We start from the raw sequence: 11,432 nt of genomic DNA on the forward strand, positions 1-11,432 counted from the left end.
AGACTCGTTCTTCCTTTGTAAGCCATGTATGTCTGTGTCTGCCTTTTTCTATGGCCAGACTGTGATCACTGAGCCTGTATTTACCGGTAGTGAGGATCTGTCTCTGTTTTGTGTCTCTGTTTTGTATCTCTTACAGTGTGGAGATGTTTTGCTAGATTGTACGTTCTGTTTAGGGCCTGATAACATTCCAATTGGCTTTGGTTTTTAACTTTGATTTTCCCAATGGTCCAAATATTAAATTTTGCTTTCTTTTGTGATTTGGTTTATTCTGATTTTGTTCAGCAGTGCTGGTCTGAAACTGGTGTTTGTTAGTTGTTAGTGGGTTTGTGAGTTTCATCTAACAAAGGGGACTGGTTTTAAGCTTCAACTCTTGGGTTTTAAGAGCTTCGTGTTGCAATGTGTTATGTGAACTTGAATTTAGGTGTGTCCAAAATTTGAGGGATCGTTTTTCAATATGTATAATAAGGGGGTATATGCCTAGTTTGGCCCAGCATGCATTAGTAGGTGTTCTTCTCTGAACTCTTAGAATGTTTCTACAGAATTCTGCATGCAGGGATTCTATGGGGTGTTTTTCCCATCTAGAGTAGCCTAATCTGCCAGATATAATGGACCCCAAACCTCACATCCGTACTGAGCAAAAGGCATAATAATAGCCTACTATCAAAGATTTTACACCAAATTGTTACAGGAATGCCTATTTGAATAAATGTGCCCTTTTAGCATAGAATGCTCTTATAGCTTTCTCTTTTAGTGCATTCACTGCCAGACCAAAACCCCCTGAAGCACTGATCTTTAGACTGAGGTAGTGGTAATGTAGGTGTGTTCTAAGGCAGTGTTTCCCAGAGTGAATGTGCATCTGGTTTCCTGTTATCTGGTTTTTATCTAGAAGATCATAATTTTAGTTTTGTTCAAATTGACCGTCAGGGCCCAGTTCTGATAGTAGTTCTCCAGCAAGTCCAGGTGCTGCTGTTGCCACATCCCTCTCTCTCTCTGTCACACACACACACACACACACACGCACACACACACTAGAGAGCGCTAGAGCCCGGTAACTTTACCATGTAAATGTGTGTGATCATTGTGTACTTATCTATTAAGTGATTGCTGTCGTATCTGAATGTCCACACGCGGTCTTTAGTGAGAAAGGGGTTTACGTTAAGTAAACACAGACTGTTCACTCGGTTTTGACTGTTGATAGTGATGTTATAGTGACTGGTAATGGGAATACGCTGCGAAGCGGAAGTCTGTAGCGTCCGCATTGGAAGAACGTGCTATGAATGTATAATGTTTCATTTCGCTGACTGTGAAAAAGGTGGATATCACTGATAAAATGCTAAACCGTGCACAATTTAATATCGACAGAATTGCAAATGGAGGTCAATCTGCTGCGTTACAGTCAATTGTGGGATATTCCACTTGATATCTCCGATCTCCAATCATACATGTATTCCATTGCCAGATGTTTAGAAGATGATGTTTAAGGAAACAAAACTGCAATGTTACTGTTCGTTTAGCAGGTGTTTGACTATCACCAGAGATGTCTCCTAGCAACCAAATTAATAATTTGTGCTACACGTGTACGATTATCAAAAATATAATTACTATGAGTATAATTTAGTAAGTTTTGAACACCTGTTACCCTGCTAACGTTTGTTAAATACGCTTTAATATAATGTAATGTATGAACTTTTAATCATTTATCGACATTATGTAATACAAGTGAATGTTTATCACATATTTTGTACATCTTCCTGAGTGACGACATTATTGAGTGACGTCACGCACCTGCATCTCGGCGAATCGGGAGTCTAAAGTTCCCCAAAGTAAAGAAAAGATGTAGCCTACTTCATTATACATTTATTAATTCTGTTGGCAAAATGTCACATTCATAAATGTAAACTAAAAAAACTAATTTTGTACTTTTTCTCCATGAAGTTGTACATTATATGAATTTGATTTCTGGCTCCAACAACAAAAAGGCAGCTAAAACGGTCCTCCTTTTCGTTATAATGACCTATAAGCTTCCCCTGGCAAAACTCTATTGTATTTTGTTTACATATTATGTTTGTATATTGTTATATATATTTTGATAAGTCACTTGTGATTTGTATCCTTTTTTTTTTTGGCAATAAAGGTGACTTAAAAAAAATAGTTTAAAATTTCCGCACGAATTTCTAAATTTGAATTACGACTTCGAGTGGCGTAATTTCACTGAGTGAACTTGCATATGGCAGATTAATTGAAGTAGGTGTGTGTGTTTTTCCTTTCATATCGATCCATCTCATATCAGTTGAGAGTGAAGGCAAAATGTATCAATATAAAACTACCCATGATGTTTAGACAAGTTATTTGGTAGGGGTGAGTCAGCTACACATGATGTACTTCCTCTCATTATTATGAGAATGGACTTTTATTGTCTAGTTGCTGTTGGAGTAAATTCTGAATTTCATGGAAGTCCAGCATGAAAGACTACATCATATTCTAAAATGGTAGTAATTTACTGTTATGGAAAACATGGACATATTTGGGAATTAAAAATAGTAATTTCCAGCCAAGAAGCCATGGAAATGTATTTAATCTTCAAAACACATGAAACATTCTATATTAGTGAATATATATTTTTCTACTTATGCTCAGCTGTAAACTAATTCATTTGCTAGAAATTGTTTACTTTTTTGAGTGCACTGTCTCTGATATTAAACATCTTAATCCAGTAATCACAAATAACGTATTATTAATTGGGCAGAAGGTGTGGGAACGCCGTTACTTTCCATTCAGATTGAAATACTAAAATCTATAGGGGGCAGCATCCTCACATAATATATGTGATTGTCCAATCTTCACGCCAGTGTTGGGAGAGGTTTTTGTAAGGATATTTATGCAAGAAATTATGATACACGTGACTCAGTATCTAATTAATAATTAAACTAATTATTAAGACAATATTTCTGTATATTTGCTGTAGTTACTTCGATATGTAAGCGCAATTCATAAACACTGCTAAAATGAAAATTCTCTCATCATTTACTTATGCCATCCCAGACGTGTACGATTTTCTGTCTTTTTTTTTTTTTTTTAAATGTCTTTGCTTTTTCGGTCCATATAATGCAAGTGAATGGTGACCAGACCTTTAAAGCTCCAAAAGGCACACAAATGCAGCATGAAAGTAATCCACGTGACTCCAGTGGTTTAATCCATGTCTTTTGAAGAAATATGATAGGTGTGGGTGAGAAACAGATACATTTAGAAGTCCCTTTTTACAATAAGGTCTCCTTCCTGCCAGTAGACACGCACAATAAATGTGAAAGCAGAGATTTGTTAAAAAAAAAAATGTTTAACACTCTCAAATATCATAACACTTCTGGAGACATCGATTTAACCACCGGAGTCTTATTGGGTACTTTCATGCAACCTTTATGTGCTTTTTGGAGCTCCAAAGTTCTGGCCACCATTCACTAGCACTGTAGGACCTACAGAGCTGAGACATTTCTCTAAAAATCATAATTTGTGTTCTGCAGAAAAGTCATACACATATGGTGTGCCATAAGGGTGAGTAAATGAAAATAAATTTTTTGGGCAAACTATCCCTTTAATGCATGCTAATCTATGTAAATCTGTTTTACAATTGTATTGGGTTTAATAATTAAAAGAAACACAGCTGGACATGAAAATCTGAGGGTTATTTAAATGCAAACAGACACCACAAAAGGTTTACTTATGAAATAAATTTATTGTGTCCAATATAAAAAAAAAAATTGTTTCACCAGTTAAAAAAAAGAAGAAGAAAAAAAATAGGTTCCACGCTGTCAGAGTGGAGGGACTAAAACACATTTTACTTCCACTTAACATGGAGAATAACTGATTCTAAATGTTACACACTACATCAGAATGGCATCACTAAACATTTCAATCTTATATTTTGTATAAGTATTAGATAGCTTTAGCATGTCTATGATCCTTTAGTTTAAACTAAAGATAAGCCTGGGGAACTCTCACAATTAACAATTTCAATTGACCTTTTGCAGATGGTATAAAATGAATGAATAAATAAATAAATAGCCACATTTATTCATGTGGAATGTTTGTATTGCATGAATAGTATAAATAATATACATGGAAGAAAATGTACATAAATACAATACAAATACTTGTATTTAAAAAAAGAATCCGGAAAGACAGCATGGGTCCATGAATATTGCATCGATTGTACACGTCACTCAAGTCTCTACAGAGCAAAGGCTAGAGAGTGGCATCAACAGAGATGGTAGTGGAAGACATTCAGAAAATAACAAGAGGAAAAAAAAAAAAAGTTAAATAATGAATATGAATTTTCAGCAGAGCAGCAGAGAGAGATACTTTTAAGAGTAGTAAATGTTTACTTCAAGTATTCAACCACTAGAGGGGAACGGAGATCCACCACATAAGATAAAGTCTTTGATGATTTCAGGGGAATTCCCCTAAAATCCATGAGAATCCACCTGGTGTCTTGAATCCCATAAAAGCAGCTTTCCAAAAAAGGCACAGAAAACTAAAAAGATAGTCTAAAAAAAAAAAAAATGTCCAAGCTCTATAAGAGCAACCAGTAGGATAGGGTTACAAGCATTGCTGCTTGTGCAATCCCTATGGGTAACAACTCACCCTCGGCAAGAAAAAAACAAAGACATTTAGCAACATAAATTTAAGTCCCAATAACCAGATAACTGGGAACAAGGGCCAAAATAGTCCATTCACTCAGGTTCTCCAGTGCTGTCAAAGGCTTTCTTTGCTCGAATTGGAGCTTGATTCTGTGCTGATGGTGTGAAGCGTTATGTTTCCATTCTCTGTTTCTGGGTCTGCTTCCATACGCATCCACTGATGCTCAAAGATTTGCTCCAAAGTGGGTCTGTCTGATGGCCTCAAGCAAAGGCACCATTTGATAAGCTGTTGACACACTGGGGAAGAATCAAAGGGAACAAGGTTAATTTCTCATGGAAAAAAAAAAAAAAGGGGTTAAAACCAAGGATCGGAGTTTTCACATACCTGGAGAGATTCTCCTCCTGAAAAAGAGACGTCCTCTCAGAATGTCCTCATCATGCTCAAAGGGGATGTCCCCACACACCATGTCGTACAGCAAGACGCCAAGAGACCACACGGTTGCGGAGCGCCCATGGTACCTGTGGTAGCGTATCCACTCAGGGGGACTATAGACTCGTGTGCCTACAAAATAAAAGCAGACTTGATATAAATAATGTTTTTCATCCACAACTAAAATGGAATTAAAAAGTATTTGTGGAAATGTAAGACTATTTCTGGCATAAGACATTACTCATTTCAAAATTGGGTACAAGTCTCCATACCCCCACCCCCAAATTTTGATTACACTGTATAACAAGTTAGCTGACACTAGCAAGGGGGCGCCAGTGGGCTGGCTTTCACACAGTCCATTCCAAAATAAAATCAAGCTGAAACAGGAGAGCTAGCAAAAGGGCGACTTTTCAAAAGCACTCAGGTACAAACAGTCAAAAGCTATGGAAATTCCAAACGCTTTCTGCATGAGTCACTTCCCATAACAAAAGCCCCTTCACAAGGGGTGGTGTGATGGCCCCCTAAAAAAGGCCACGAGTTGCCTGGATACCAAACAAAAACATCCACGATGGGAGTAGTCACGTGCTTTCACAACTCAGGTTGCACAACAAACAGACATTACGCAGTAACAGCTGTTCTTTTCCACTAACGTATTCCTTAATTTCAACTTCTAAGTTACTTTAAATGATTTAGAATAGGAGAATACATATGTGTGACTAAAATTTGCACGTTTTTCCACATTGCCAGGTCTAAGGGGGGGCCCGGGTGCATTGCCCTCTAGATGTTCCTTGTGACCCCCCCCCCAGAAACTTTTGACACCCCAACCCAGTTGGATGGCGAAACAACCAAGCCCCCTGGTCGGATGGCAAAATTAGAGAACCTAATGCCCACCAAAAGTCAAAATGTCCCCCTCCAGCCTTGTTGTTCCATCAAACACAATAACGGCAAATTTATTAGGTTTTAGCACCAACAAAAGCTGAGGAAGATATGTTAAAATTCAAAACACTTTAAAAAAGGAATAATCCAGTTTCAATACAAGATCAATCATCTGTGCTTGTGGCATATTGTTGATTACCACAAAATCTCATTTTGTCCTATCCCTCCTTTTCATTAAAAAGCAAAAACTCAAGGTTACAGTGAAGCACTTACAATGGAAGTGAATGGGGCCAATAAGGCAGAAATGTGAAGCATGTAATTTTATAAAAGCACTCAGCAAAAAGTCATGTGTTATTTGAGCAGTAAAGTTGTTTAAATTGCAATTTTAACAGTCGTTTTAAGGTTTTACTGTGTTGTCATGGCAACGAAGTTGTAAAATCGAATATTAGTTTATACAGAAATGATTATTAAGCTATTTTATTAAAATCATGTTAACATGAATCTTGTTTATGTCTTGTGGCTACACTTTTGAAACAGTGAGTGGGGGCCATTCAATTTGGGCCCATTCACTTTCATTATGTTTCACTGTAACCCAGAATTTTGGTTTTTTTAAAGGAGGGACAAGTCGAAATGCTGCCAATTTACTTAAAAGTATTGAACCCACAATATTCCTTTAAGTCGAACATAAAATTGTAAATAGACTGTAACAGGTGGGACACTTTTAGTCTTAAAATTAAAATATTTGAATGCATTTAGTTAAATTCCACCAAGAGTTGCAGGTGAGAAATAAAACGACCTCTTGTACCCGAAACGATTTATTATTATTATTATTATTATTATTGTAATTGAATGACAAGCAGAAACCGTCCCTATTCCCTGAAATAGTAAAAAAAAAGTCTCCGTAAACAGTTGAACAATTGGACGCAAGTTCTATAAACTGTTAAAAGTCGCGCACAGCACCTGTAACGCAACGCAAGCAGGAAATGATAGTCAAAGACGCACCGTCAAAGTCTGTGTAGACTGTGTCCTTGAGGATCGCCCCGGAGCCGAAGTCGATGAGCTTCAGATCCCCCGTGCGTAAATCAACGAGGAGATTTTCGTCTTTGATATCCCGGTGAACGACCCCGCAGCTGTAGCAGTGCCGAACCGCCTCTAAAATCTGTCGGAAGAAGCCCCGGGCGGAATCCTCATTCAGCGCGCCTTTCTCGGTGATGAAGTCGAATAAATCCTTCACCATCTCCGGCCGCTCCATTATAATCAACCAACCGTCGGGTCTCTCATACCAATCTAGGAGTTTAATGACCCCCTGAAAGGTAGTTCCCACTTTCTTCAGCAGAACAATCTCCAGTGGAACCAGCGACCCATTCTGAAATGTAAATAAAGCATACATGAGACACATGAAATGTATGAGTCATCGGTAAAGCAGATATTGGAGGAAAAATAAACAATTAAATGTCCTTACAAGTGTACCCCATTCGGTCACTCTCTCCTTTGCGACGTGTTTTATCGCAACCTGTATAAAAAAAGCAGAAAAACGCTCATGATTCGGACTGGTGTGCATATGAATGTGCGAATGTGGCGCGAAACGCGACCATGTGCTGCGACCAAAACAAAGCCTGCGCTTACCGGCAACGCGTCTGAAATCCGAGTACCGGCGTACACCGTCCCAAATCCGCCGCTTCCCAGCGCTGAACCCACATGATAAACCTTCTCAAACGGCTCCCTTTCGTTCTTGGCTGTAAAACGAAGCAAAAAAAATCAGAGTTAATAAAATTACGTGAGTTTAAACCAAATGTGCATTACGCACAGTTGGCAACAAAATGGCTCCAGATACTGAGGTCACGGCACACGCGTGCCGATTAACAGAATAGACTCATGTGAGGAAATGTGAGAGTAAATGAGGCAGAGACAGGCAATTAAATGCAAAATTAAAACATGCATTGATTTGTATTTTGTTTAAATCCAAATGAGCATCTTAATCGGAACGCGGGCTACCTGCTTGAAGTTGAATTTTCACCGGTAAGTGATCGATGTTAGTCGTGCTGCAAATATGGGAAAAAGATCCAAATTTGGACAGTAACATTTTCCGTTGTCTTCCCAAAGTGATGCTCAGTCTTAAAAGTCTTTAAGATGCGTAAAATACTCCGAGCCGTGAGAAAACACCGGCACTTCGTCCTTCACTGAAGACCGATTTCTCTTGAAAATGTGTTTAAAGAGTGGGACTCCAAAGGAAAATCCCACGAAAAAGATTCCTCGCCCACAAGCTCTCAAACTCCGTTTATTATTCACAAATGTCCACGCTCATCCATAATGTGAAATAACTGCACACGTTCGCTCTTTTGAGTGTTCTCGATGCGCTCAGTTGATGTGTCTGTCTGTGTGAGAGCGAGCCGGGAGACCGTATTAACTCTTAATTCTCGTGTTTGGGCTCTTTGCGCATTGCACAGATCCATCCGCGATGGCTAGACCGACGAGCGTATTAAAAAATAAACACACCTCTAAAAACTCCTTAGCAGTTCAATGAGGAAAAAATACATGTGCAGTATAACCTAGGATAACACTGGAACATGTATAACATTTCATCAACAACAACAAATAGTGCGCCGGTGCAAGACGCTCATGGATACCTCGTCTGAGAGCTTTGTGCTTAGGCTTTCTGAAAAGACCAACCACGTTGCACGGCGCAACTTGCTCCTAAATTAACTAAATGAAACAAGGGTTCATGCTATAAACCTGCACAGATAAATCTTTCATATCTTAAAGGAGCAGTTCTCCGGAAAATGAAAATCCTCTCATCATATACGCATCCTCATGCCATCCCATATGTGTATGACTTTCTTTCTTTTGCAGAACACAAATTAAGATTTTTAGAAGAATATTTCAGCTCTGCTTGACAGCTCTGCAAGTAAATAGTGGCAAGAAATGTGAATTTCCAAAAAGCACATAAAGGCAGCATAAAAGTAATCCATATGACTCCATATATGGTTAAATCCATATCTTCAAAAGCAATATAATAGGTGTGGGTGAGGCGTGGTATTCTTCCTCTTTTGGCCACTCCTGTTAAGGCCATTCGTGATCCGCATATTTGACTTGGGACAGGTTTTACGCCTGATGCCCTTCCTGACGCAAACCCAAGTGACTGGGGGACTCTAACTCATACTTATAGGTCAATTTAGGGCATACTCACACTAGGCGTGGTTGCCTTGTATCATGCCCAAGCAGGATTGTCCCCACTCCCCCGCTGGCCTGCACTCACATTGCACTTAACGTTCCTGGCCTGAGCACACTTACGTCATTACAATGTGACTTTTTGTTTTGAAGAAAACAGTAAGAAAAGTTATCTCGCAGAGCTCAATGGAGTCCATCATTGTAACATTACTTACTTTGTGGCTTATCTGGTGTTGTTTGGGGCGCAGTGACACACGACCCTCTCACATGCCTAATTGTCGACAGCATCATACCACTGGAATTTATATTTTTTGTCCGACGTGCTGCCAGATTTACGAAGTGCATTCCATACCTTCAGATACAGGCATGTTTCAGCTTCAAACGAACTGGACTTTTGGACTTGCTGTGAGGCATCAGTGCTAACCACTGAGCCACTGTGCCACACTGGGTGAGAAACAGATTAATACTTAAATACTTTTTTACTATAAATATCCCCCTTTGACCAGCCTCGACCAGTAGGTGGCGATATGCATGAAGACTGCAAATCATCAATAAACAAGAAGAATGTGGAAGGGAAAGTGGAGATTTATAGTAAAAAAATTACTTAAATATGAATCTGTTTCTCACCTACACCAATCATGTCACTTCTGAAGATATCGATTTAACCACTGGAGCCGTATGGATTACTTTTAATCTGGCTTTATGTGTTGTTTGGAGCTTCAAAGTTCATTCCTTTGCATTGTATGGACCTACAGAGCTGAAATATTCTTCTAAAAGTCATACACACCTTTGGATATGATGAAGGTGAGTAAATTATGAGAGAATTTTCATTTTTGGGTGAACTATTCCTTTAAAGGGAACACATTGGAAGAAGGATATCACTTTCTGTTTTTGAATTTTGAACACAAGAAAACATGTTTTACTGTGATGTAATAAGGGAAATCACATCTTCACTTCCATATGATTACAGAGGGTCCATTAAAAGTCATAATGTCACTTTATGTGGACAAAAGCATATAGTGGTGCAAAGAATTTCCAGTTGTGTGTCTTTTTGTCATTTGCAATGCCGAGAATTCATACAGCTTAAACATTTATATTGACATTACACATCAGATGGGAGCATTGAAATGCTTTCACGAAGTAGGTTTATATACTGTGTTATATTTATAATGAATCATCGTGTACTAATTTCCAGGTATCATATATTGCACTGTGCGCATGTAATACAAATTAAGTATTAAGTATTAAGAATAGCCTATTCAGTTGATATGGTGGAAGGTCATATGACAGTTTGCATAAAGTAATCAAGCAGATCCTTATTTTAAGCATATGACTGAAGCTTTTCAGATGTATTTTCTGGGATTATCTCATTGTCCAGATCAATCCTCTTCATTTACCTTGTCTACAGAGGTAAATTGGAGTGAGGTGGATGGAACTATGCAGACAGGACATGCAGGCCTTGAATACAGGCAGACAAGGTAAACAGTGATTCCATGCTGTGATAGAGGATGAATGTTGTTATGAAAATTCATATTAGCTAGGCTCTGCAAACAGACTTGCTATTCGTTTCCAACTGTCCATCCCTGAACCCATCAAACAATGATGTCAAACTTCAGTCAAATCTATGGTTATAGCCTTTATATGTTGAAAAGTCTCCTATTATGTATAATGATGTATACTAAATTGTCTTTTGCCAAGACAAATGAAACCATTGTAATTAAAAATAAGTGACTTCACTTTAAAGCTGAAGTATGTAATTTCTGCAGCGTTAGCGTCTCTTAATGGAAGTTACTTTGTTTTCAAACAGGTTTCCCAACACTGAAATAATTTGCACTTTAGCTTTTATGTAAAGTATCTACGAATGACTGCTAAGAATGAAATTCAGTGAACATGACTGTACATGTGATAATGAATGTGTGACATTCATTTAGTATTTAGGATGGTTACATGCTGTAGCGTAGTGCAAATGGTGGTGCCACAACCGCAAGAGAGGAGGTGGGGCCGCTCACCATAATCAAATTCATTCACTCTTTCCTTCCATATAGCGTACAAGTGCTATTGCCCCTGCCATTTGCTTATCTATCTTCTGTCAAAAATTTTTATTCAGTATTTCTGTATATATATATATACATATACAGGTATATACAGTGTGTATATATATATATATATATATATATATATATATATATATGTATGAATTTGACAGACTTTTACACATGGATTAAACCATGTCTATCAACACTCCAATTTCTCCCGGGAGTCTCCCATATTTCACACCGATCTCCTGCCCCCCTTCCGTTTTGTTATTTCTCCCGGGAAACTCC

At 38.2% G+C, this 11,432-nt stretch overlaps 1 protein-coding gene across 1 annotated transcript; it reads right to left on the reverse strand.

The window, feature by feature from the left end:
- Positions 1 to 3,731: 3,731 nt before the first annotated feature.
- Positions 3,732 to 8,307, reverse strand: LOC127640451 (serine/threonine-protein kinase pim-3-like). The gene is made up of 6 exons (XM_052123034.1): positions 7,936 to 8,307; positions 7,567 to 7,676; positions 7,403 to 7,453; positions 6,943 to 7,306; positions 5,020 to 5,196; positions 3,732 to 4,931 (listed from the first exon to the last, which is right to left on the reverse strand). The coding sequence occupies exons 1-6, from the start codon at positions 8,021 to 8,023 to the stop codon at positions 4,750 to 4,752; spliced, it is 972 nt and encodes a 323-aa protein (XP_051978994.1). The 5' UTR covers positions 8,024 to 8,307; the 3' UTR covers positions 3,732 to 4,749.
- Between the last annotated feature and the right edge of the window lie 3,125 nt (positions 8,308 to 11,432).

Source organism: Xyrauchen texanus, chromosome 49 (assembly GCF_025860055.1).
Source record: "Xyrauchen texanus isolate HMW12.3.18 chromosome 49, RBS_HiC_50CHRs, whole genome shotgun sequence".
NCBI lineage: Eukaryota > Metazoa > Chordata > Actinopteri > Cypriniformes > Catostomidae > Xyrauchen > Xyrauchen texanus.